Source organism: Spermophilus citellus, assembly GCF_964194105.1.
Source record: "Spermophilus citellus genome assembly, chromosome: 6".
Classification (NCBI taxonomy): domain Eukaryota; kingdom Metazoa; phylum Chordata; class Mammalia; order Rodentia; family Sciuridae; genus Spermophilus; species Spermophilus citellus.
Genome location: NC_138187.1, coordinates 105,732,210 through 105,759,446, shown reverse-complemented (window position 1 = coordinate 105,759,446; position 27,237 = coordinate 105,732,210). Strand labels below are relative to the sequence as shown.

The 27,237-nt window shown below is 39.1% G+C and overlaps 1 protein-coding gene and 1 pseudogene across 2 annotated transcripts; both read left to right on the top strand.

The window, feature by feature from the left end:
• The first annotated feature begins 914 nt into the window (after positions 1-914).
• On the top strand, positions 915-2,893 carry LOC308650764 (E3 ubiquitin-protein ligase Mdm2-like). The gene is given in 2 exon segments (XM_081297087.1): positions 915-2,253; positions 2,255-2,893. Coding segments are annotated over 2 exon segments (1,470 nt in total). The 5' UTR covers positions 915-1,170; the 3' UTR covers positions 2,642-2,893.
• Positions 2,894-10,029: 7,136 nt separating this feature from the next.
• Positions 10,030-12,330, top strand: LOC308651281 (E3 ubiquitin-protein ligase SH3RF1-like; annotated as a pseudogene). Its single transcript has 2 exons — positions 10,030-11,937; positions 12,023-12,330. The product of its transcript is annotated as an E3 ubiquitin-protein ligase SH3RF1-like (transcript).
• The last annotated feature ends 14,907 nt before the right edge of the window (positions 12,331-27,237 follow it).

Sequence of the window (27,237 nt, the reverse complement as noted above, 5' to 3'; positions counted from 1 at the left end):
GTAGCACTATAGTTAAACACAATTCACATCAGGTAAATGTTTCACCAGGACTTCAAGGGAATGAAGCACATCAGAGCCAACTGGCCCACTCACTAAACAGACACACCCCTCTCCACAGACTCAGCTGTGTTGTTCTTCCAAAACCACTATCAAGAGCACCAGCATATGGAGGGTTAGGGTTAAATAGTGTGAGCAGTCCATCTAGACTGCAGGCAATGGAGCACCTTTTATGTTAGGAATTTTTTTTAATGTTGGGAATGTAAAATCAATAAAATAACTAACTAAAAGATGTCTGCTTTTTACTAACATCGTGCAACATTAATATAGTACTCCTCCTCAATTGAGAAATTTTATTTGTTCATCTAGAAAAACCCTAATACTGCCAAGGGGCCAACAGCTAAACTTAGGCAAATATGTTTGCATATGGTTGAAAGTTCTCTACCAGGCCAAGTCAACCTCCACATGATCAGGGCCACAGTTATGGCTTACCCAGTTAACTAGTTGACTGCACCCAGGTGGACAGCTCCCCTCACCCTGCCCATGGGATACTAATGCTTGATCATGTTTTCAATTTCTGGCAAGGGGTGAAAATTCACCTTCATTACTATCAATTCCAAGCAGAAACTGCACTTATTTATTTATTCAGCAAAGAGTTAATAGCAATATGTTATATTTCAAGTTCTTGCTGAGTGCACATATGGATAAAATAGCCTCTCCTTTCTGGGACCTCAAATATTAGGAAGAAGAGAAAGGGGAAGGTGGGAGAGAGGGAGGGGAGGAGAGAAGGGAAAGAAAGAAGGAAGACAAATGCTATGTTAAAAAATGTAATGCTGGCTCTGGAGCCCTGGGTAGAGGCCGCAGCCACTGGGGGCTTCCGGGCCCCGGACTGCTCCCGGCTGGGGGTCGGGAGGGTGACAGTTGCCTCTTGTGTTGCCTGTGTGGACCCAGCTCCTAATCTGGGCGAGACTGGGCTGGTTGACTCAGCTTTTCCTCTTAGGCTGGTCAAGTTCGGACACGTTCCGAGACTGTCGTTGGAGGAGCTAAGTCCTGACTTGTCCCGCGGCTGAGGCTATTTAAACCATTCCTTTTCCCAGTTGTATTCACTGGCGATTGAAGATAGACACCCGTGTTCACAGACGTGCGGCACATTTTATGTACTGATCCAGGCCAATGTGCAATACCAACATGTCTGTGTCTACGGATGGTGCTGTAAGCACCTCACAGATTCCAGCTTCGGAACAAGAGACCCTGGTTAGACCAAAGCTATTGCTTTTGAAGTTGTTAAAGTCTGTTGGTGCACAAAAAGACACTTACACTATGAAAGAGGTAATATTTTATCTTGGCCAGTATATTATGACTAAACGATTATATGATGAGAAGCAACAACATATTGTATATTGTTCAAATGATCTTCTAGGAGATTTGTTTGGAGTGCCAAGCTTCTCTGTGAAAGAGCACAGGAAAATATATACAGTGATCTACAAAAATTTGGTGGTAGTCAATCAGCAGGAACCATCAGATTCCAGCACATTAGTGAGAGAGAACAGGTGTCACCTTGAAGGTGGGAGTGATCAGAAGGATCTTGTACAAGAACTACAAGAAGAGAAGCCTTCATCTTCCTGTTTGGTTTCTAGACCATCTACCTCATCTAGAAGGAGAGCAATTAGTGAGACAGAAGATAATTCAGATGAATTATCTGGTGAACGACGAAAGCGCCACAAATCTGATAGTATTTCCCTTTCCTTTGATGAAAGCCTGGCTCTGTGTGTAATAAGGGAAATATGGTGTGAAAGAAGCAGTAGCAGTGAATCAATAGAGACTCCATCAAATCCGGATATTGAAGATGGTGTGAGTGAACATTCCAGTGATTGGTTGGATCAGGACTCAGTTTCAGATCAATTTAGTGTAGAATTTGAAGTTGAATCTCTTGATTCAGAGGATTATAGCCTTAGTGAAGAAGGACAAGAACTCTCTGATGAAGATGATGAGGTGTATCGAGTTACAGTGTATCAGGCAGGGGAAAGTGATACAGATTCATTTGAAGAAGATCCTGAAATTTCCTTAGCTGACTATTGGAAATGTACTTCATGCAATGAAATGAATCCTCCCCTTCCACCACACTGCAATAGATGTTGGACCCTTCGTGAGAACTGGCTTCCTGAAGATAAAGGGAAAGATAAAGGGGAAATTTCTGAGAAAGCCAAATTAGAAAGCTCAACACAGGCAGAAGAGGGCTTGGATGTGCCTGATGGTAAAAAAAATTACAGCAAATGATTCCAAAGAATCATGTTTTGAGGAAAATGATAAGATCACACAAGCCTCCCAGTCACAAGAAAGTGAGGACTATTCTCAGCCATCAACTTCAAATAGCATTATTTATAGCAGTCAAGAAGATGTCAAAGAGTTTGAGAAGGAAGAAACACAAGACAAAGAAGAAAGTATGGAATCTAGTTTCCCCCTTAATGCCATTGAACCTTGTGTGATTTGCCAAGGTCGACCTAAAAATGGTTGCATTGTTCATGGTAAAACAGGACATCTTATGTCATGCTTCACATGTGCAAAGAAGCTGAAGAAAAGGAATAAGCCTTGTCCAGTGTGCAGACAACCAATTCAAATGATTGTGTTAACTCATTTCAACTAACTGCCTTGTCATAAAAGTAGAATTATATATTTCTAGTTATAACCCTAAATATTTTGACCCTATGGATTTTATTTTTACTTATTACATTTATAAGAGCAAGAAACTCAAACTGCTTAGATTTCTTTGTAATGTAATTTTCCTACCTTGGGAGGAAAATTAGTTAGTATGTATTCCCTTCTAGGAAAGTTTCCCTTCTGTTTATATTTTATATTTGGGTTTTTAATACAATTTACATTAGATAAATATAGCTCATTTTTTACCCTCACCCCTCATTTTAAATAACTTCAACTCAATCTTAAGTGAGAAGTACCTAATTTTCTTTTTTTAAAAAAAAATATAAGACAGTTAAATGAAATTACTTAGTACTTTTCATTTAAGGAGAAAAATATGTATAAGAAACATAATATCATCTTTTAGTGCTGCGTAATATTCCATGGTGTATAAATGCCACATTTTTTTTATCCATTCATCTATTGAAGGGCATCTGGGTTGGTTCCACAGTCTAGCTATTGTGAATTGTGCTGCTATGAACATCGATGTGGCAGTATCCCTGTAGCATGCTCTTTTAAGGTCTTCAGGGAATAGTCCGAGAAGGGCAATAGCAGGGTCAAATGGTGGTTCCATTCCCAGCTTTCCCAGGAATCTCCAAACTGCTTTCCAAATTGGCCGCACCAATTTGCAGTCCCACCAGCAATGTACAAGTGTACCCTTTTCTCCACATCCTCGCCAGCACTTGTTGTTGTTTGATTTCATAGTGGCTGCCAATCTTACTGGAGTGCAATCTGCATTTGGGGTAAAATTGGGAGTTCATAACCCACTTCAATCTAATGTATGAAATATGATATGTCAAGAGCTTTGTAATGTTGTGAACAACCAATAAAAAAAAAGAAACATAATATTTAAATTTTAGATACTCTGTGCTGGATGTGGTGATCCACACCTGTAATCCTAGTAATTGAAGCTGAGGCAGAAGGATTGCAAGTTCGAGGCCAGCTTCACCAATTTAGCAAGATTCTGTTTTGAAATTAAAAATAAAAAGGGCTGGGGATGTAGCTCAGTGGTTAAGTACCTGGGTTCAGTCCCTGGCACCAAAAAATAATTTTTAGATACTCTGAAAGTTTCTGATCTTTTTCATAAGTTCTTTCATAAGTTAATAGTTATATTTGGTGCTATGTAAATAAAAATAAACTTATTCTACAGCCTCTGTTATATGTAGTAAGAGGTAGGTAGTAATGAGGTCAGTAAAATGTACAATTGTCCTGAGAATATTGTATTGTTTCCTATAAGCTGAAAAGTGATTCTGAGATACTTTGAAACACCTTTTGGACTAGGTTATATGGTTCTTAATAGTTTCCTAGGTTATCTCTCAGTCTATGTAAAGTAACTTGATTATAATTAGTCTTAAGCAAAAATAATCACCTTAATTTAATTTAAAGTCTTAAGTACTTATTTTTACCCCATGTGTGACAATTATACATACTCAAAGGAGGGCATTAAAAAACCTGGATTGTAAATTTAGAATGGAACCAAAGGATAATTTTGTACAGCCAACTACTAACAATACATTATTCATTTAAACTTCAAAAACAAAATCACTTGTACCTCCATGACTTACCCATCTATATACATATATAAGTAGCAAACAAATGTCTACTTTAGCTTTAGGGCAGTTCCAAAACACAAGAAAGCTGTACTAATTTGGAATTTATAAGACTGTACCCTGATTACATTTTTATGTTTAGTATACTATTTATTGATTTACAAATAAACAATTTATTAAATGTTAAAAAAAATAGAATGCTTTGTAATCCCAGCAGCTCAGGAGGCTGAGGCAAGAGGATCATGAGTGCAAAGCCAGCCTCAGCATCTTAGCGAGGCACTTAGCAACTCAGTGATACCCTACATAAAACACAAAAAGGGCTGGGGATGTTGCTCAGTGGTTAAGCGCCCCTGAGTTCAATCCCTGGTGTTCCGTGGTTGAGCACTCCTGGGTTCAATCCTCAGTACCAAAAAAAAAAAAAAAAAGTAATGTTTTTCTTTTTATAATGATGAAGTATGTCCAGCAAATGATGTATATCCATTCAAAGAAGAAAACTAAAAAGTCAGTGGGTGGAAGGGTTTAATATGGACACATATTAATATTGGACACATCAGAGATATAATAAGGCAGAGAGGAAAACTGCATGATTAGGACCTGAGAGACACAGAACTAGAGAGGTAACTCAAGTATTTGCAGCCAGTTTTTCCCAGAGCTGTTTGTTGATTCCAGTAATCAACAAACTGAGCAGAGCTTCCACCAGACTCAGGGAGAGGAAATACAAGAAGTCAGATCCACTAAGGAGGATGGGCCCTTCTAAGCCCCTGGGCTTTGGGGTGGAATACTAAAGTGTTAACACACAAGGAGTAAAGCTGAAGTGGAAGTAGGCTCTATCAGAGTGCTGCAAACCATCTCTATCTCTGATTGAACTAAGATGGTTTGGTATTGTGAATGTTCTTTTCCTAGCTTAGCCGTATGCCAGAAGCAAACAATTATTCTTTCTGGAGAAATACAACATTCAGAACCATTCACATTTTTCAGGGGTATGCAGTGTTTAAGAATTACTAAGTATACAAAGAGGCAAAACCATGTGTCATGAGAGAGAGGAAAAATAAATAGTAGAAATAGTCCTATAGGTACTCTAAATAAAGGAGCAATCACAGGATTTAAAACAGCTCCACTTAGTGTGTTGGAAGAACTAAAAGACAATATGAAGAATTTTGACAGAAAAGTGTGATTAAAAAATCAAATTCTAGAACTTTAAAAGCAGAAATTAAAAACAAAAATTCAATTGACACAAGTCAGAAAAAAATACTCATATGATATACTGAAAAGACATACAAATAAAAAATCAGAATAGATCCAAGAGCTTTATATAGTATAGTTAAAAGACCTAACATGGAGGCTGAGATAGGAGGATTGCTAATTCAAAGCCAGTCTCAGCAACTTAGTGAGGCCCTAAACAACTTAGAGAGACCCTGTCTCTAAATAAAACACAAAAAAAGGCTAGGGGTGTGACTCAGTGGTTTAGTGACCCTGAGTTTAATCTCTGGTACCAAAAAAAAAAATTTAACATGAATAAATGGTGTCAAAGAAGAAAAGTAGAGAATGGAACAGCTACCATATTTGAAAATACAAATGAAGAAAAACTTTAAAAACTAATGAAAAATATGAACCCATAGTTTCAAGAATTTCTGTGTGGTGCTGGGGTTGTAGCTCAGTGGTGGAGCACTTTCCTAGCATGTATGAGGAACTGGGTTTGGTCCTTGGCACCACATTTTTTTAAAAAATAAAGATATTGTGTTCATCTACAATTAAAAAACTAAATTAAAAAAAAAGAATTTGTGTGAACCAGAAGTAAGATAAACACAAACAAAACCACTCCTAAGAACATCATGGGAAAACACTTAAGTATCAAAGATACAATAAACGATGGCTGAATCTTCAATGGAAATATGTCCAGAAGGTGATGAAATGGATACCAACTTCAAAGTGCTGTAAAGAACCTGTCAATTTATATGTGTTTACCCAGAAAAAAAAATGTTTTCCAAAAGATAATGTTTAGCTGGTTATGTTGGTGCACACCTGTAATCCCAGCAAATTGGGAGGCTGAAGCAGGAGGATTGCAAGTTCAAGGCCAGACTCAGAAACTTGGTGAGGCCATAAGCAACTTAGCAAGACTCTGTGTCAAAATAAAAAATAAAAAGGACTAGGTATGTAGTTCAGTAGTAGACCACCCCTGGGTTAAATCCCCAATACCAAACAAACAACAACAACAAAAAGACGTTAAAAAAGTAATTCTTAGACAAATACCAAAGGAAACCTAAAGGGTTTTCATGCAGAAGGCAAATAAAGCTAATTGTGCACTCATAGTCCCAGTTACTCAGGAAGCTGAGACAGGAAGATCACTTGAGCCCAGGAGTTCAAGGCTGACCTAGGCAACATCCCAAGAATCTATCTCAAAAAAAAAAAAAAAAAAGGTATATCCAAATAAGTTTGGCAAAATAAATACATAAATTCAGAAAGAAAGAGATAAAGAGAGAGAATTTAAACACCTATCAATATCAAATACAAGTTGATGGACACGGGAAGGTAGGAGTAAGTGGAGTTTAATTCTCTAGAAGCCTTTTATGTTTCAGAATGAAGGAATGAAGGTACATAGCCAGCAGCACATGCCTGTAATGAAGGTACTTACGGCAGCACATGCCTGTAATCCCAGTTGCTCGGGAGACTGAGACAAGAGGATCATGAGTTCAAAGCCAGCCTCAGCAAAAAGCAAGGCACTAAGCAACCTCAGTGAGACCCTATCTCTAAATAAAATACAAAAAAAATAGGGCTGGGGATGTGGCTCAGTGGCCAAGTGTCCCTGAGTTCAGTCCCTGGTACCCCACTCCCAAAAAAAGGAATGACAGTATTTACTTACCTTAGATTTTAATAAATCAAGGATGCACATTGCAATCATTAAATGAATAGTAAAAGTATATATATATATATATATATACACACACACACACACACACACACACATGTATGTATAAATATACATACACACATATATATAAAGAATACACACACACATACACATATAGCCCAGCACTGCCACAAAAGAAGGGATATATAGTCAATAATCTAATAAGTGGGGGGACAGAAGATTAATAATAATTGATTCACTAGGAGGCAAGAATAGAGAGACAAGAAATATAGTGTAAACCAGACAATTAGAAAGCAATAGTAAGTTGGTGAATTAATCAAATTAATCCATAGTTATCTTAATTTTAGACAGAATAAATACCTAATTTATTTAAAAGAGAAAATTTTCTGATTGAATTTTAAAAATCTAGTTCTTTGCTACTTTAGGAATTTTAAGATTTACCATAAATATAAGAACCCAGAGAAGTTAAAAATGAATGCAAAAGCATTTTTTCCTTTTGTCTTTCTTAAGTTTCTTCAAGGTGTGTCTAAAATATTCACCTATTTCACTGGGACTCTGGAGTCCATAATAAAATAGGCTTAGTCATAAACCTAAGGTGAAAAATTTTAACACCTCCAAATTATAAAAGTACATTGGTGACTAAAATGCAAAAAAAAATAAAAATAAAATGTAAGCATTTTTTTAAAAGAAAATGGGTAAGAACCATCCAAGCTGTAGAAAAGGGTGTAAAACACATGGATGTGAAAATGAACCAGTCAAGTCTCAGGTCATATTTCTTTGATCTAGTTGTAAGTTCCTTTTCAACCTAGCTAATGCTTGGCCTTAAGTAAAAATAGAACCCATGTCTGGACTACTCTTTTTATTCTTTAGTAATAGCCAACAATTGAAAAATAAAGTCCTATGTAAAAAACATCAGTCTGGGCAAAATCGTGGATTGGAATACTATTTCTGCCATGGGTATTATCCCCTCTCTTGCCTGATAGTTCAAGTAGCTCAGCTGTGAAGTTATACAGTGGCACTTACATAGACTTGATCACCCTTGAAAATATAGACTCAAGTTGACGTTTTTAAAATCCAAGGTACAAAGAGTAGTGAAATGCTCCATGATTCCATCAGGAAAATACTCAGCATCAACATTTAGTTCCTCAGTCTTCTACAGGAAAAGAGCTGAGTGTGCAGACAGGACGGGTGTGCAGCTCAGACAGCGTGTGTTTAGCATGAGTGAGACCATGGGTTCAATCTCCAGCACTTAAAAATAATATATATATATATATATATATATATATATATATATATATATATATATATAAACGAATCTGTGACTATCTCACATTACCATCCTGAGTAGGGGGTGAATGCCAGATGGGAATCCTGACCCCACTCTCAATGGGGAAGATACCACAGGAGAGTCTAGTAGATTGCTGTGTCTCCATCACACAGCACAACAGGTAGCTCACAGTAGGATGTGATAAGCAGTTCCACTGTCCCCTTCAATGGCACGCCCCATGACCTAAAGACCTGCTACTAGGTCCCACCTCTTGAAATTCCACTATCTCCCAATGAAATAGAAAAGGATAAGCAGTTCAGAGTAGGAAAGAGATGGTAAAGGTCTACAAGAGGGCAAGCAGGGGCATTTTTAACATGCCTTGACTTGATATACAACAGTTCTTACTTCTCAAAGGGCATAAATTCCCACCTTGTGGAGAGGGACTGAATAATCTGGCCCACTCCAGATCAGGGACAATTGAAATCTCAAGAAGCAATCAACCGGTGAATGAGTGTTGGTTGAAATATAATTTTGAAAGTCTGATCTCAGTTGGGATATGGATATGCAGTTGGAAAAGAGAAGGCCATTTTTAGCGTTTTTCAGATAATTGTACTTATTCTGTTTATTCCATCCAAATTTAGCAAACAGTAGTTTTTAAATGTGGAATATGATGTCATTGATAAAACTTCCCTGACATTTTCAACACTTCATTAATCCATGTAGGATTTTTTTTAACATTGTGCAACAGTCATTTGAAAAATATTGATCCATGCAGATGTGTTAGATGTTCCATATACTTACACAGTCTACATCAAAAAAATCACGTTCTATTGCTTATGGTGTCACTATTGATCACTTTTTAAAAATTTGTTCTAATTAGTTATACATGACAGTAGACTGCACTTTGACTCATCATACATAAATAAGAGGAGATCAACTATTTTAGATTTCACATAGGAGTGAGATCATGCAGTATTTGTCTTTCTGTGCCTGGCTTATTCACTTAACATAATGTCCTCCGGGCTCATCCAGGTTGTCTCAAATGACTTTCATTTTTGTGGCTGAATTATAGTGTTGTGTCCATTATAGTGTTGAAAGTGATAGATATGTAAATGACCCTGACTTGATCATTGCACACTGTATACATGTATGTAAACATCACTGTGTGTGCCATAAACATGTATAATTATTGTGTCAATTGAAAATAAAGTAAAACTTAAAAATAATTTCACAACAGGTTGAATGTGGAGAAGATATGAGAATCTAGCTGTCTTATATTATTCAAGGCACTGAAGATTTGTAAAAATTGTAAGACAGTGCTATTCTCACTATTCTTTTGAAAATATAGTTTTTTATTAAAATATTTTATTTTTCCCTTGAAAATATTTTATTAAGATATTTTATTTGTGTTAACATACAAGTATTCTATTGTTGTTATTTAAATGAACTAATAAAAATATTAGGACACATCGAGCGGTGGGCCCCGCAGGGCCGCATCTGCACTGGCTGCGGCGGCCTCTGCGGGCCTCGAACAAAGAGGAGGAGCCGAGACGCGAGAGCAAAGTCTGAAATGGATGTTACATGAATCATTTTAAGAGCTGCATACAACTATGAACATTTCTGAAACCCTCTTCTCAGTAAAGTAGATCAAGATGGATGAATCTGCCTTGTTGGACCTTTTGGAGTGTCCTGTGTGTCTAGAACGCCTGGATGCTTCTGCAAAAGTCTTGTCTTGCCAGCACATGTTTTGCAAACGGTGTTTGCTAGGGATAGTAGGTTCCCAGGATGAACTCAGATGTCCTGATGCAGGACTCTTGTTGGCTCTGGTGTTGAGGAGCTTCCCAGTAACATCCTGCTGGTCAGACTTCTGGATGGCATGAAGCAGAGGCCTTGAAAACCTAGCTGGTGGGGACATTGGGACCAACTGCACAAATGCATTAAGGGCTCAGGGCAGCACTGTGGCTAATTGTAGTGCAAAAGATCTGCAGAGCTCCTAGTGTGAACAGCAGCCTCAGGTGCAAGCCTGGAGCCCCCACCCCAGTGAGGGGTATACCTCAGTTACCATGTGCCAAAGCATTATATAACTATGAAGGAAAGGAGCCTGGAGACCTTAAATTCAGCAAAGGTGATATCAAGTTGCCAGGACAAGTTGATGAAAACTGGTACCATGGGGAAGTCAACGGAATCCATGGCTTTTTCCCCACCAACTTTGTGCAGATTATTAGACCATTACCTCAGCCCCCACCTCAGTGCAAAGCACTTTATGACTTTGAAGTGAAAGACAAGGAAGCGGACAAAGATTGCCTTCCATTCGCAAAGGATGATGTTCTGACTGTGATCCGCGGAGTGGATGAAAACTGGGCTGAAAGAATGTTGGCAGACAAAATAGGAATATTTCCGATTTCCTACGTTGAGTTTAAGTTGGCTGCTAAGCAGCTGATAGAATGAGACAAGCCTCCCATGCCAGGAGTTGATGCTGGAGAATGTACCTCAGCAGCAGCCCAGAGCAGCACTGCCTCAAAGCACTCCGACACCAAGAAGAACACCAAAAAAGGGGCACTCCTTCACTTCCCTCACCATGGCAAACAAGTCCTCCCAGGCCTCCCAGAACCGCCACTCCATGGAGATCAGCCATCCTGTGCTCATCAGCTCCAGCAACCCCACAGCTACCGCGAGGATCAGCGAACTGTCTGGGCTCTCCTGCAGTGCCCCTTCTCAGGTTCATATAAGTACCACCGGGTTAATTGTGACCCCACCCCCAAGCAGCCCAGTGACAAATGGCCCCTCATTCACTTTCCCGTCGGATGTCCCCTACCCAGCTGCCCTTGGAACCATGAATCCTCCCCTTCCACCACCCCCTCTCTTGGCTGCCACTGTCCTCACCTCCACACCACCAGGCACTACTGCTGCTGTTGCTGCTGCTGCTGCTGGAATGGGACCTAGGCCTGTGGCAGGATCCACTGACCAGATTGCACATTTATGGCCTCAGACTCGCCCAAGTGTGTATGTGGCTATCTACCCATACACTCCCCGGAAAGAGGATGAACTAGAACTGAGAAAAGGGGAGATGTTTTTAGTGTTTGAGGGTTGCCAGGATGGCTGGTTCAAAGGGTCATCAATGCATACTAGCAAGATCGGGGTTTTCCCTGGCAATTACGTGGCACCCATCACAAGGGCAGTGACAAATGCTTCCCATGCTAAAGTCCCTATGTCTATTGCGGGTCAGACAAGTCGAGGGGTGACCATGGTCAGTCCCTCCACTGAAGGAGGGCCCGTCCAGAAGCTCCAGGGAAATGGTGTGGCCGGGATTCCCAGTGTCGACCCCACAGCTGTGGTATCAGCAACTCACATCCAGACAAGTCCTGAGACAAAGGTCCTGTTGCACATGACCCGGCAAATGACAGTCAATCAGGACCGCAACACAGTGAGGACAGTTGCAGCACATAACCAAGAACGCCCCACGGCAGCTGGGACGCCCATCCAGGTACAGAATGCCGCTTGCCTCGGGCCTGCGTCTGTGGGCCTGCCCCACCATTCACTGGCCTCCCCTGCAGGGAGCCGTGGGTCCTGAGCTTGGGGGAGGCCACGGTCGAGCAGGCTCCTGCCCTGTGGACGGGGATGGCCCAGTCACTGCGGCACCAGCAGGGGCAGCCCTGGCCCAGGATGCTTTCCATCGGAAGACCAGCTCCCTGGACTCCGCAGTGCCCATCGCACCACTTCCTCATCAGGCATGTTCCTCCCTGGGTCTTGTTGCAAATGACTCTAGGCCTGTTGTTTGTGAAAGGCACCGGGTGGTGGTTTCCTATCCTCCTCAGAGTGAGGCAGAACTTGAACTTAAAGAAGGAGATATTGTGTTTGTTCATAAAAAACGAGAGGATGGCTGGTTCAAAGGCATGTCACAACGCAATGGGAACACTGGCCTTTTCCCAGGAAGCTTTGTGGAAAACATGTGAGGAGACAAACACTGGGAAGACTCAAAAATCACATCACACAACAAAAGAGCACAAAGCAGTTTGATGGAAAGAGCACATCTGTGGACTTCGAAGGGTCTGGAGCTGAGCAGAGGGTTGGTATGTGGCTCCAGAGCCTCAGCATAGCCACACCAGCCAGCAGAGCAAAGCCGGTGTCTAGGTTTCACCACTCAGTTGGGATTGTAAGGTGTGCCTTGTACTGAGCAACCTTTTTTGTTTTTGAAAGATGTCTAACTAAAATGGACAATTGTTTACAAGGCTTAACTAATTTATTTGCTTTTTTTTAAACTTGAACTTTTCTTGTAATAGATAAATTCTTTGGATTCTGATTTTAAGAAATTATTAATTTATGAAATGAGATCCAAGGAGAAGCTGGGATTACATGTATATGCCACCATGCCCGGCTCCTTCATTGTCTTTTGTCTAATTCAATGAACTTCTATCCTTCCCTCCTCACCCCCATTGTGTGTTAGTATACACATACCAGAGAGAACATTTGACCTTTGGTTTTTCGGTATTGGCTTATTTCACATAGCATGATAGTCTCCAGTTCCATCCATTTACAAAAAGCCATAATTTCATTCTTATTTATGGCTGAGTAATATTCCATTGTGTATATTTACCATTTTCTTTATCCATCCATTCTTCTAATGAAGGGCACCTAGGTTGGTTCCATAGCTTGGCTATTGTGAATTGAGTTGCTATAATCATTGACATGGCTACGACACTGCAGTATGCTGATTTTAAGTCTTTTGGGTAGATACCAAGGAGTGGGATAACTCGGTCAAATGGTGATTCCATTTCAAGTTTTCTGAGAAATCTCCATACTGCTTTCCTGAGTGTAACCTCTCTTTCCTCATCTGACACAAACTCATCATAAGAAATTTATTTGCACCTTAATTTCTTTTCAAAAAAAAATGGAATTACTTTTTACTTATTTTACTTCATCAAAGACTTAAAATAGGGGCTAGATTGTGGCTCAGCAGTAGAGTACTTGCCTAGCATGTGTGAGACCCTGGGTTCGATCCTCAGCACCACATAAAAATAAATAAAAATAAAGGTATTGTGGGCTGGGGATGTGGCTCAAGCGGTAGCACGCTCGCCTGGCATGCGTGTGGCCCGGGTTCGATCCTCAGCACCACATACAAACAAAGATGTTGTGTCCGCCGAAAACTAAAAGAATAAATAAATATTTTTTTAAAAATAAATAAATAAATAAATAAATAAATAAATAAATAAATAAATAAATAAAGGTATTGTGTCCAACTACAACTAAAAACAATATTTTTTTAGGAGACTTAAAATAGCCAGGCAAAATGGTGCACACCTGTAATCCCAGTGGCTCAGGAGGCTGAGGCAGGAGGATTGCACATTCAAAGCCAGCCTCAACAACTTAGTGAGGCCCTAAGCAACACTCTGTCTCTAAATAAAATAATAAAAAATTAAAAGGGGGGGTGGAGGATGTGGCTCAGTGGCTAAACACCCCTTGGTTCAATCCCTGGTACCAAAATATAAACTAAAAAGATTTAAAATAACATGATCATTTTTTTCTTTTCTACTTTGTATTATTTGTAAGCACCAAATAAGAGTCTTTTAAAATACATGTGCAGGAAATATCATCTTTGTTTAAATACAATTAAGTTCAGTTCAATATCAACTTACTCTCTATAAACACATAGACAGTAGGACCTTATCTTTCTTTTTTTCTTTGTTCTAATTAGTTAAGGTAGGGCTTTCAACACTGACCATTTGTTATGTCAAGAGAAGCCATAGCTCAACATAAGTGTGGTGATGTCTCCACAATCTCAAAAGGAGTCCCTCTGTTTTGACTGTCACAGCCTTTATTCCTGTTAGCATGCAAGTTACTGTGGATCTCAAGTGTACCAGGACCAATCTTAACCTCACAATTAACCAGTGGGTTTTCTTTAGCCCATTCTAACCTAAAATTTCTCCATTCTAACACAGGAAAAAAAAAAGTCTGTTTTCCATCTTTTAGTTTAGTTCAGTCTTAAGGAAGAACAATAGCTTATTACATTCTGGGAGATGGAACAATTTCTCGTCTTTTTTCATCCTGTAAGTGAGGGTACACAATGCTGAGTTCAGGTAGAGATTGTTCCAGTTAGCAAACAGCCTCCTGTGAATCACATGGAAATGAAGGTATGCTTTGTCTTAATAGATGAGGGATCACTGAGCTAGGATAAGGTTTCAGAGGTCTCTGTCCTCAGATGGCCAAGTCTGTTGCTCTGGGCCCACAGTGAGGCAGAACATCACAGGAGAGTGTGGCGGGGGAAAGTGGTCCAGTACATCACACGGAACAGAGAGAGAGCCTAAGGCTTATATTTTGTCCACCATCAGTCTGTGTACCTGAAAAGTCTTAGATCATGCATCATTTGTGTGGTACAACCAGGCTTTCCTGAGACCACACACTAGTCCCTGTGACTGGAGTGATTTTTTTTAAAAAAATTTCCTCTACTACTATTTGTAAATAATCTCTGGAGTTTACTAGTTTATTTTTCATCACATCATTTATTTCTACATTAAGTGCTAGTCACTTCACATTTGCTTCCTATTTGTGGACTAAAATTATGTCCTTCACCTCAGGGATTAACTTGGCTTTGAATGTCATTTTCACAAACATGCATAAAGGCGCTTGTCAGTCTCAGCTCCCGTAGCTAGTGCTAGGGCAGGTGTGCTTCTGCCCTTCAGGGCCATGTCCCTTTCAGAATTGCTGGTGCCACCTATCACCTCAAATCTATTACTCAAGTACTGGAAACATGTGAGCAACATGACGGTTCTCCTCTCCCTGCAGGAGGCTGACTCCAAAGTATTTCCTGTAAGTACAGCCTTATTTCCAGCCTTATTTCCTGGCCTGCTTCTTCTCTTCTTTTTTTATTCTCCCACATTTTTTTTCCAACTGTGGAAGTGGAATATATGGGAAACAGGAGACAAGAGAGGAGAGAAGACATTCTTTTACCCCCTTTGCCACCCATGGCTCCATTTCCTCTCAATTCTGTCCAACCTTAATAAGGTTCCTGAAAACCAAGAATTCTGGTCTCCATAGAAAACTTGAATTGGACTCAGCCAGCTGGACCCATTCTACCAGTATGACAAGTGTCTTATGTGAAGAAGGATGTTGCTTCAGAATGTTGAGGTCTCCTTTGGAAAGAAGTGAATATGGGAACATCTTCAATCCCAGAATTCCCTCTCTGAATCCTGGGGTGCACACCCTTACTCAAACATGTATAGACAATGCTAGATATACAAGATATTCAAGTACAGACATTCAAGTGAAAGAAACCCATTAGAAAAATTATGGAGGGATATTTTGTGGGTGCAAGTAGATTCAAAATAGGAGGAAAAAAATAGGTTCATGACATCTCATGTTTAATACCTAACTTTAATAACTAACTTATATTTGGAGTTTTCCACATACTAAAATGGGATAATTATGTGCTTTCCTTATATAAATGAATTTTTTCCATTATGATACACTTTTATACAAATGCAGAAGCAGCATACAAAATTTAATATGATTTTTAAATGCTATGTTTTTGTTAACTTTAGTTTTTTTTTTAATGCCACATTTTTACAGTATGACAAACCCTAACACTATTTTTGTGTCCATGTAAGAACTGGGCCAGTATCCTCACTTATTTTAATAACCTTCTATATAATAGCTGCTAAGATCTATTACTGGATATGTTCTGATGAACATTTTTTAGAAAAGTGTTTCAAGAAAAAGATTTCTATTTGTTTCTTTGAGGAATGAAAGATTTTCTTATCATAGCAATGCTTCTGTAATAAAAGTAATTAGGCATCTAGCTCTTCTCATGCAACAAAGCTTCAAATGTATGATATGTCAAGGTCATTGTACGGTCATGTGTCACTAATAAACAAATAAAAAATTGCTTAGCAAAAAAAAAGAAAAATAGAAAGATACAAGATTGAAGGCTTTGTAGATGGAGGGGCAAGTTGGGAAAGTCAGAGAAATGTATTCTCATTCAGAGCCTCCGGAAACCTTGATTTTTGTCTAATGAGACTTGTTTTGGACTTCTGATTTTAGAACCTTAAGATGACATATTTATGTTAAATTGCTGTCTGTGGTATTTTGTTATTGCACAGTAATTACTCATAAAAATTTGTGAATAACACATTTATCCATTCACTTCTTTATGGACATTTTTAGTATTTTCTAATTCTTGAAAATAATCAATAAACTTTCTATAAACCACACACACACACCAAAAAAAAAAAAAAAAGCTTGTTAGAATTTTTCTAAAGGGTGCATACATAAGGTGGGAAAGTAACTTAAGATTCCACAATAGAAAAACTTAGACTATTCTTCATGACTTTAAAAGAGTATATTTTATTTCTTGGCCCGTAACAATCCAATGCAAGTGTTTCTGTTCAGTTCCTTTTATCTTCCTCTGGGTCCTTGGAATCCTGCCCATTCTTACAGGAGAGGAAAAGAGGTTCACTTACAGAGGAGATAGACAGAGAGATCACACACATCTTGGAGAGGCAGCCTCTTAATTTAGAAATCTAATCCAAATGCATGCCCAGAAGGAAAGTAAATGTGCTTTGGTGGACACTTAACAGTCTCTGTTTCAGTGAGTGACAGATATGACTAAATATACACCAATAATTCAGAAAGAGTGAACTAGATTAGGAAGTTGTCTTAATCCATTTGGGACCTTAGAAGAAAAAGAATACTTTATAAGCAACAGAAACTTATTCTTCATAATCCTGGAGGCTTGGAGGTCCCAAATCAAGATCTGACAAATTCGTTTTCTGGTTCACAGACAATTGCCTTCTCACTGCATCTTGACATGGTGGAAGGGGCAAGGAAGCTCTGTAGGGTCTTTTGGTTAGTGCAGTAATCCAATTCAAAATATTAGTCACTGCCTTGGTTTGGATCTTTAATTGTTCTCTAAAAGCCATGTATTATAGGCATGGTCCCCAGTGAGGAACTCTTAGGACATGGTGGACTCTTTAAAAGGTAGGGCCTTGTGGAAGGTGTTTAGGTGATGGGGGTATGCCCTTGAAGGAAACTGGGGGACTCCAGTGTCCTCCCCTTTCTCTCCCTAGCCATGACATGAGTGTTTCTGCTCCCCCATGGGCTCCCTGCCAATGTCAACTCATAACCCTATAAGAGGCCTAAAAGCAAATATGTCTTCCTAATCAGAGATTGGAGCCTCCAAAATCGTGAGCCAGAATAAAACTTTCCTCTTTGTAAGTTGATTATCTCAGTTATTTGTTATAGTAATACAATGCCAACTAACGTAAAAACCTAATCACATTGCAAAGGCCTCACTCCTAATATAATTGCTTTAGGGCTTAGGACTGCAAAATCTCAATTTGAGGAGGACACCAATGTTCAGACTATAGCAGAAAGGAGAAATTGTCTAACTACACTGCTATGAGTGTTCTAGTTTTCTGTTGTCTGCATTCCAAATCCACTGTTATGATGAAATTATTATGGGCTGATAGTTCACATGCACTTTTTAAAGTTGTAGACATACACACACACATACATGTTATGGGGCATACCTCTCAGAAAACTTACCAAGTCCATTTTGTCCGAAGTGGAGTCTTTATTTAGCCAGCCAATCAGCTTGCTGAATTGGACCCATAACTGTCTCTGCAAAGAACAGCTCCAAGCCTGAGTATTTCAGGGTCTTTAAAGACAAAAACCGCATCAGGGTGACTTAGCTGTAAGCAAGCCGGGGCACAGAAGCTGAATTGAGCAGTTAACGAAATGATGCAATGGGTACATTAGTATTTCCCATGGGACTTTCCAGGTTGGCAGCAGCCAAGCAGAAGGGAATTGGGTCAAAATGACCCTAGTTGAGTACAAGTTAGAGAATGGTTACTAACATCTAGACAGGAAAAATGGGAACCAAAGAAAGAACAATCTTCCATTGTACAAGAATTGCCATTTTCTGTTGCCAAACATGCTATGCTAAGCAACTATTGATAGTTACAGAGGTGGAGTGTTCCCATGGGAGAAGCATTTCTTATATGACATAACATGGAGTCTCAGGGTAAAAAGGAATCTGTTTGGTCATTGCCCATATAGCCTGGCCCATAACAATACACACATATACGAATTTACCACTCGAACATGTTTTAAGTGTATAGTTCAGTAGCATTAAGTATGTTCACATTTTTGTGCAACCATCACCATTAACCATCTCCGTGACTTTTGTATCATCCCAAACTGAAACTTTCTGCTCATTAAACAATAGGCCCTATTCTCTCTTTCTCTCTCCAGATCCTCCTACTTCTATTCTCTTTTCTTTTTCTTTTTCTTTTTTTGTTTTTTTGTTTTTTACCAGTGATTGAACCCAAGTTCGCTTAACTACTGAGTCACATCCCCAGCCCTTTTGTTTGTTTATTTGTTTCACTAAGTCCTTAGGGACCTCACTAAGTTGCTGAGGTTGGTCTTGCACCTGCCATCTTCCTGACTCAGGCTCCCAATTCACTGGGATTACAGATATGCTCCACCACTCCCAGCTCTAATTTCTTTTTCTATGAAGTTGACTATTCTATTTTTTTTCTTTTCTTTTCTTTTAGTTGGACACAACTCTTTATTTATTTATTTTTATGTAGTGTTGAGGATCAAACCTAGGGCCTCAAACGTGCTAGGTGAGCGCTCTGCCACTGAGCCACAACCCCAGCCCATTGTTGCTCACTTTATCTTAAGACATCATTACATAGAGTAATTCTTCATAAGAGCAAGTATCTTTACAAAATGGGTATCCTTTGTTCAGTTTCCTATTAGGATATTTGTCTTCTTTTCTGATGTGTAAAGATGTTTTTTATGTATTAAGGCTATCATCCAAGTAGTAATTTTTTTCCCATTTTATTGTTTACCTTTCCATTATTTATAATGTTTTGAAATACAAGAAGCTTTATTTGATTTTGTTTTTGGTTGTTTACATTTTATTTTTTTTAATTTTTATTTATTTATGTATTTTGCATTGCAATTCTTAATACACCATTATACAATAATTTATTGTATCTCTGATTATATATAAGGTATGTTGACACCAAATTCACATGACTATTCTAGATACCACATATAACTGCAAAATTATACAATATTTGTTTTGTGTCTGGCTTGTTTAATTTAGCATAATGTTTCACATTCTTTTTTTTTTTTCACATACACTTTTAAATAACCTTTTGACTCTTACCCAGAGTCACCAAACAGCGAGGTCAAGTGTGGAATTCCTAGATTTCCAAGGCTTCCCAAAACATCTGACTCCAACTGCATGGAGTTAGTGTGTGACATAGAATGAACTGTGGTCCTGAAAATTCATAGGTTGAGGTCCCCAAATTCCCATGTGATTTTATTGAAGTTAAAGAATTTAAGGAACAGATAAAAGTTAAATGGCCTCATAAGAGTGAAATCTTAACCAAATCGAAATATCATCCCTATAAAATTGGAAGAGACACAAACACCTCTCTCTTCACCACTTGAGGACACAGAGGAAAAACTGCTGAGTGCAAGCAGGAAGAAAACCTTTACCAGAAGTCAGATAGGTCGGACCCGTGATCTTGGACTTCAGAATTAAGAGAAAATAAATTTCTGCCCTAAGCCACTTAGTCCATGGTATTTTAGCTGACAACACGTGCTGACTAAGTTAGGATCCAAATACAAATTTAGAAGGAAGAATTTACACACAAACCACCCTTACTTCTAACACTAACTGTGAGGTCCATAGGTTCCCAATTCCACTCTCAACTTTAGTAATTTACTAGAATGACTCACAAAACTCAGCAGAAGATATTATACTCATGGCATGTAGTGTTATAGGGAGAGGGGGGATAGTAGGGGATAGGAAAGGTGGCAGAATACAACAGTCACTAATATGCCATTATGTAATAATGTGAGTATGTAACAGTTGTGATTCTGCAATCTGTATTTGGGGTAAAAATGGGAGTTCAAAACCCAATTGAGTCTAATGTATGAAAGATGATATATCATGAGCTCTGTAATGTTTTGAACAATCAATAAAAAAAAGAAAAGAAATGAATTAAACTCAGCCAAAGGAAGAGGCACACAGGGCAGAGTGTGGGAGGGTTCCGAATGTGATGCTTCCATTGTCCTCAGGACCCTGTTACCCTCCCGGCATGAAGCATGACAACAGGCATGGAGAATTGCCAGCAGGACAGCTCACCAGAATGCAATGCTAAGGAGTTAGACATTTTTTAGGCATCAGGGAAGGGAATTTCAACTCATTTTCTGGCAAAGGAACACGCCACGATCAGATTTAAAATTATTTATCATTTTTATGTATCAGCGTGACTAGTCATTGGCAAAAGAATTATATGCATTCTACTGAGGTTTCCAAGACTTTAAATTTATCTCCCAGATAACCTGTCTGCGATTGTCTGGGAAGCCTGATAACAGGAGGTTCTATTTCTCAAGGATACAGATATTGATTCCCTATCTTGATTTTCAAAGTCATTCCACTGATGGCTTTCACTAGCATTCATGGCTGAAAAACTCATTCATATGTGGAAGAACCCCCCCCATCAAACTGTCAACACTGTGTACCTCTGAAAGCTGAGAATAAGAACAGAGAAAGGAAGAGCATTAATATTTTTTCTTATGCACTTTTGTATTATTTGGAATATTATAACACATGTGTATGATATTCATTCCCAACACTTTGTTTAAAAACAAAAGCCTATAAGATGCAGATTTTAGCTTGACATTCTCCAACACCTGCAACCCCAAATTATTATTAGCTATTCTTCCTGAAGACATGTTATCTCCACTGTTCAATGGTGTGGAACAGCTGTTTACTTAGAGTGACTGGAAGACAAATGAGGAAAGAGATCCTGGTTGTCAGATATGACAAATTCCTACAAGAAATCCCCCTTTCTATCTACCACCTATACTTGCTATGTGGCACATATGTAGGAAAAGACACATTTGCTTTGCTCTAAGTGCAGTAAATGCTGTGGAAGTTTCTCCTAAGTGCACTGGGGGAAGGAAGCCTAAAAATACCCCTGCAGTACATTTTACATCTTGCAATATATTTCCACATATTTTCTCTCAACTATTTTTATAACCAACTATGCCATATATTTAATGGCAGATATTACTGTTACAGTTTGTCTTAATAAGTTTATAGATTATGACAAAAGAGCTCAGAGAAGTTAAATAAGAGGAAGAATATGGAGACTTTTTTACAACACTATTGACTTTTAATAAGTCATATTCAAAAACAAGTGTGAAACAACAAAAAATTATCTTACAATTTATTTTGCTACATAGTATGAAGTATAATTGCTGCTCTTTCTTAAGCATGTGCTATATGCCAGACACTGCACATACATTATTGCTGATCTTTACCTGCAAGGTAGAAATTATTACGTTTGGCTTAGAGATAAAGCAAATGCAATTCCAAATGGTTTGCTTCTCTTGACCATGTTTACAAATTGCAATTTGAGTGTGTCAGTCAAACTTCCATCACCATAACAAAATACTTTTGAGATAATCAACTTATAAAGAGAAAAGGTTTATTTTGGCTCATAGTTTTAGAGGTTCCACTGCATACTTAGTTGTTCCCATTGCTTTGGGTCTGTCTCTGCAACATGGTGAGAAAATTTGCTTACATCCCAAGCCAGGGATCAAGGAGGGCAAAGAGGGGGCTAGGTTCCCACAATCCTGTTTGAGGGTATGCTCCCAATCACCCAAGGGCCTCCCAATAAGTCATATCTGTTAGGGGTTCCACTTTTTTCCAATATCACCTCCCAGGGGTGCAGGCCCTTAACACATGGTCATTTGAAGGAATATTCCACCTCTGAAGTATAGCACCTGTTAAATCCAGCTTTAACTTTCAGGCCCATTTATTGTTCCCTACTATGCAGCTTCTTGCCCCGAATCCACTTACTGCTACATGGATCCAGCATTGCAGAAGGAAGCATCTGTTCTAAATGCTGTTATATTCCCATCTGGTTTCAGAGAAATCGAACTATTTCCACCCTCCATTGTCTGAGATTTCATCCTTTGAATAGAACTGTCAGATCTCTTTCTTGTGTCAAGTCTCAAACAGCTGCCATAGAATTCATTTCTTTCTAAACCACAAAACAGTTCCCAAAGTGGAATTCAAATTGAGTCTTGAGGTTATACTACATTGATTTTTTTTTCACCTAATAACCATCCATCCCACCTATTCACCACATTCTTGGCTACATCAATATTCATTATGTTATTTAGAGAAAAAAAATATTCCAGCAGAAACAATTTATGATGTCTTGCCTGATCACTAACAAAGATGGATGAGACAAAGGCCAATACATTAGGGCTGGCAGACTCACATTTAATTGCACTTGGCTTCTATACTTGGAATCTCTACTTTGTCAATGGCACTTGATGCTATAGGTCTGTGTGATACATCACCAGTGATTGGTGAAATACATATTCTGAATGCTGCCAATATTGATCAAAATTGTCTCTGAAAAGCCATTATTTAGGAAATGGGAACTGAGGGATAGACACTTCTCCTGAATCCCCTGACCATTCCCCCAGAATTGGGGAACTCTGTAAATTTTAGATAGGAGATCTACAAAATCCCAGATATCAAACCAAACAGACCAAGCATTACTCCACTGTAGGTAAAAATAATGTCAAGCCTCACAGTGTGGTTATAACAGAATCCCATGAAATCATCAAATTAAAGCAGGAGCATTGAAAAGGGCTTGTGATTATGAAATGCTGTCAAACTAAACAGGCATTCTGTTACAGTGGAGAGAGCAGAGCCTGTGGAGCATGAGATTCACCTTTGCAGCCGACTGTGCCACTCTACCAACTGGGTGCTTATGAATAAGTCCTTTTGAGTCCTGCTTACTTCATTTGTAGAGAGGGAATACTGCCTCCATTATGTGGGTGTCCAGTTCTTGTGAAAATCAAATGAGATACAGTTGTCCCTTTGTATCTGTAGGGGGTTGGCTCCAGGACCTTCTTCAGATACCAAACTCTGAGATGCTCAAGTCCTTTATGTAAAATGTCATTGTGTTTGCATGTGATCCATGCACATTCTCCCATATACTTTAATTCATTTCTAGATTACTTATTACCCAACCCAATGTAAATTCTATGTAAATAGTCATTATGCTGTATTGTTTGGAGAATAATGACAAGGGAGAAAAAGTCTGTACATGTTTAATACAGATGTAATTTTTTCTCCAAGCAGTTTTGATTCACAGTTGGTTGACTCCATGGATGCAAAACCTGTGGATACAGAGGACCAAATCTAACGCACTTGAAAACACTGTATAAATGTTATTTTTCTTTAAATTGAATGAAGGCATTCATTTTCACCCAGGTCAGGAGGGTAGCAGAGTCATACTCTCCATACAGATGGTGGATGTGATTTCTACTCCTGAACATGCTTCAGGCAGATGTGGCTAGAACATTGGTTGATGCTGAATCATCAGAAGAAGAATTTGGGGGTATTTAGTCCGTTTCAGAATTATACATTGGGATGAAAATACATTATCTTAGCAGTTGGAGTCAGAATTTCTTTCAGTGAACGGCAGAGGGAATCACTTTTGTTTCAGAAGACACTTTAATCAGCTGCGTGGAGATAGATAGATGGTGAGAATTTGATAACTAGGGAAGCAAGAGTCAAGACAACAGAAGAGAGCACTAGACCCATGCTTGAGATAAGAGCAGAAATTTGCCATATCTGAGAGAAGTGGGCCAAACCACGGAGAAATTGACAAGCACCACCATTTCAGAAATGACTGAAATATATGTGAAAAGAAAAGGTTAACTGTGTTTTCAGTTGCTTGTGTTGTAATATAAATCTCTCTGCTGCCTTGAGTTTTCAGTAAATCATCTTCCCTCATAAATGAATGTGCTGAGACCATCTAATTCAGTGTAAGTAAGAGGATAAAGCCAATAATGACCTTGGTAATATCTGGGCATCTTGCGAGAGCAAACTTTGAAAGGGGTTGCATCCGTTGGGCAAGATAAAGTGACCCCAGCTGATCCCTGAGCAATCACATGCTCCTTAGCACAGCAAGTCACAGCTCCCTCAGTAAGACTTTGAAATGCACTGAACGAAGTACAGAAAACATCGGAGTGCAAGTTCCTGTCCTCCCCAAATTCGTCAGAGGAAACCTGACCCATCCTTGGGAGCTGGGGCTTCTGGGAGTTAATTAGGGTTGGATGAGGTTGTTGAGGTTGGAACACCCATGATGAAATTGGTGTCCTTATAAAAAGAGGAAGAAATTAAAGCCTTCATTATGGTGCATGTGTGTGTGTGTGTGTGTGTGTGTGTGTGTGTGTGTGAACACATGCACAAAGGTATTTCAATGAGCCATAACTAGGCAGAGGACCTAAGAACCTGACCATGATGGTGCCCTGTCTTCAAAAACTATAAGAAATTAGTGTCTGTTTTTAAGCCACCTGGTGTATGGTGTGGGTTACAGCCAGCTCACTGGAGTTTGGATCTAGCATGTCTCTCAAAAAACCCATGTGTTAAAGGCTTAGTCCACAGTTTGGCGCTGTTGGAAGGTGGTGGAACCACTAACAGGTAGAGACTAGTGGGAGGGTATCTGGTCTTTGGGGAAGTGCCTTTGAAGAGGATATTGGGACCCAGTCCTTTTCTGTCTTTTTCTTTCACATTCTAGCCACTAAGTGAATGATATGTCCCACCACATGCTCCCCACCATGATGTGCTACAGGCCAAAACATTAGGGCCAATTGGTCATGGATTGAAACCACCCAAACTGTGAGCCAGAATAAGTCTTTCCCTATTATAAGTTGATTACCTCAAGTATTTTTTGACTGTGAACAACAGGTAATGCACAGTCAGAAAAAAAATTAGCGATTAACTCAAAATGAGATTTAGTACAAAATGGCTCCATCCTTCACGATGTTGGGTTAGGAGCAGTGCTGCATCGCCTTGGTAGTCAGGTTGTGCTTTTCCACAGGGACCATTTCAAACCCTTTCTAGTTTCCTAAACCTTGGTTCCGCCTCTTGATCTCATTCTAGCTGAGGCTGATCCCCCACCAGTGCAGAGCTTTAGGCTCTGTCCATTTTCCTTGGATGCCCTAAATATTTTCCTTCTCTCTCCTTTGTCTTTATTCTCTCCCTCTCCATTGGCTTGTCCTTCAATATGGGTTTATCCCACTTTTTAACTCTCGTCTTCTCTCCACCTGTTATGTTTTAGATACGAGGTATCCCCCAAAAGCTCAAGTGTGAGACAAGGCAAGAAAGCTTAAAGGTGAAATGACTGGGTTATAAGACCCTTAACCTAATGGTAGTTTAATCCCTCCTGATAGGGATTAACTAAAAGGTAACTGTAGGCAGGTAGAGTGTGGCTAGGGAAGTGGGTGGTTGGGCACGTGACTTTGGAGTTTCTATTTTATCCTTGAGGAGCCACACTTAGTCTCTCTGTTTCCTGGTGCCATGTCCTGACTGCTATCCTCCACTTCCACCATGAAGTTCTGCCTCATCTCAGGCCCAGAGCAATGGAACTAGATGTCTAAGGACAAATACCTCTGAAATTGTGATGCCCAGATTACCTTTTCCTCCTCTAATTGTTTTTTCTCAGGTCTTTTGGTCACAGGAGTGAAAAAGCTGACTTAAACACCATCCATTACTCTAGTACTTTTCTTCCCTTTCCATCCAAGGCTTAAAAACACACTTCCTCACTATTCACTAGCTTCTCAGCCCTTTGTGACATGGATTTCCCATTTTGGCCATTCCACTGAAACTACTGGTACCCACAGTATCACCACACATCTCCCTTTTTAATGCTTTATGTTTCTTATATTATTGATGGCATTTGACAAAATCCATTCCCTTCTTATTTGAAACCCTGTTTTGTTAGATTTCCTTAGTCTCCGCCATACTATAAACACTTGGATATCTTCCTAATACAGGCACTACTCCATCTCAAGTTCCTTTCTTCCTTTCTTTTAATATTTTTTAGTTGTCTATGGCCCTTTTTTAAAAAATTTATTTATATGTGGTGCTGATAATTAAACCCAGTGCCTCACACATGCTAGGCAAACACTCTACCACTGAGCTACAACCCCAGCCCCTCTTTCTTTCTTTTTGTCTTCTTTTATTTTTAATTGGTGCATCATAATTATACATAATAGTGGAATTCATTGTTACATATTTATACGTATACACTCAAAATAATTTGCTCAGTTTACCTCCCTAGAGCCTCCCCCTGTCCTCCCCTCTTCCCTTTCCCTGGTCCTATTCCTCCACTCTCCTAGACTCCTTTTCAAGCCAAATTTACTGTGACTCTGCTTAAGATGCTGATGGTTGTCAGGGTTCTTTCATTGCTCTCTCCTCTTCTCCCCTGCTCTCACTCACCCTATGGGTTCTCTCTAGGAAATTTTATACACTTCTCTGGTTTCAATGATGCCTTCCAATCTTCATATTCTTCTCACTGAACATCTCTCCTTGGATGTCCCATTTTAACCTCCATCTCCCCAAAGTGAATTTTCCCCCATTCCAAGCTACTTCTTCACCGAGATTTCCTCCACATCTCAACCCAATTAATTTTATTTAAAATTTTTATTTGTTCTTTTTAGTAATACATAGAAATAGAGTGTATGTTGACATATTATACATACATGGAGTACCATTTCTCATTCTTCTGGTTGTGAAGTTTCACTGGTCTTGTATTCATATATGACCATAGGAAAGTTATGTCCAATTCATTCTAGTGTCTTTCCTATTTCCTTCCTTCCTTTCATTCCCCTTTGTCTAATCCAAAGTACTTCTATGCTTCTCTCCCCTTCCCCTTATCATGTGTTAACACCCACATAACAGAGAGAATATTGGACTTTTGTTTTTTTGTGATTCACTTATTTCATTTAGCATGATAGTCTCAAGATTC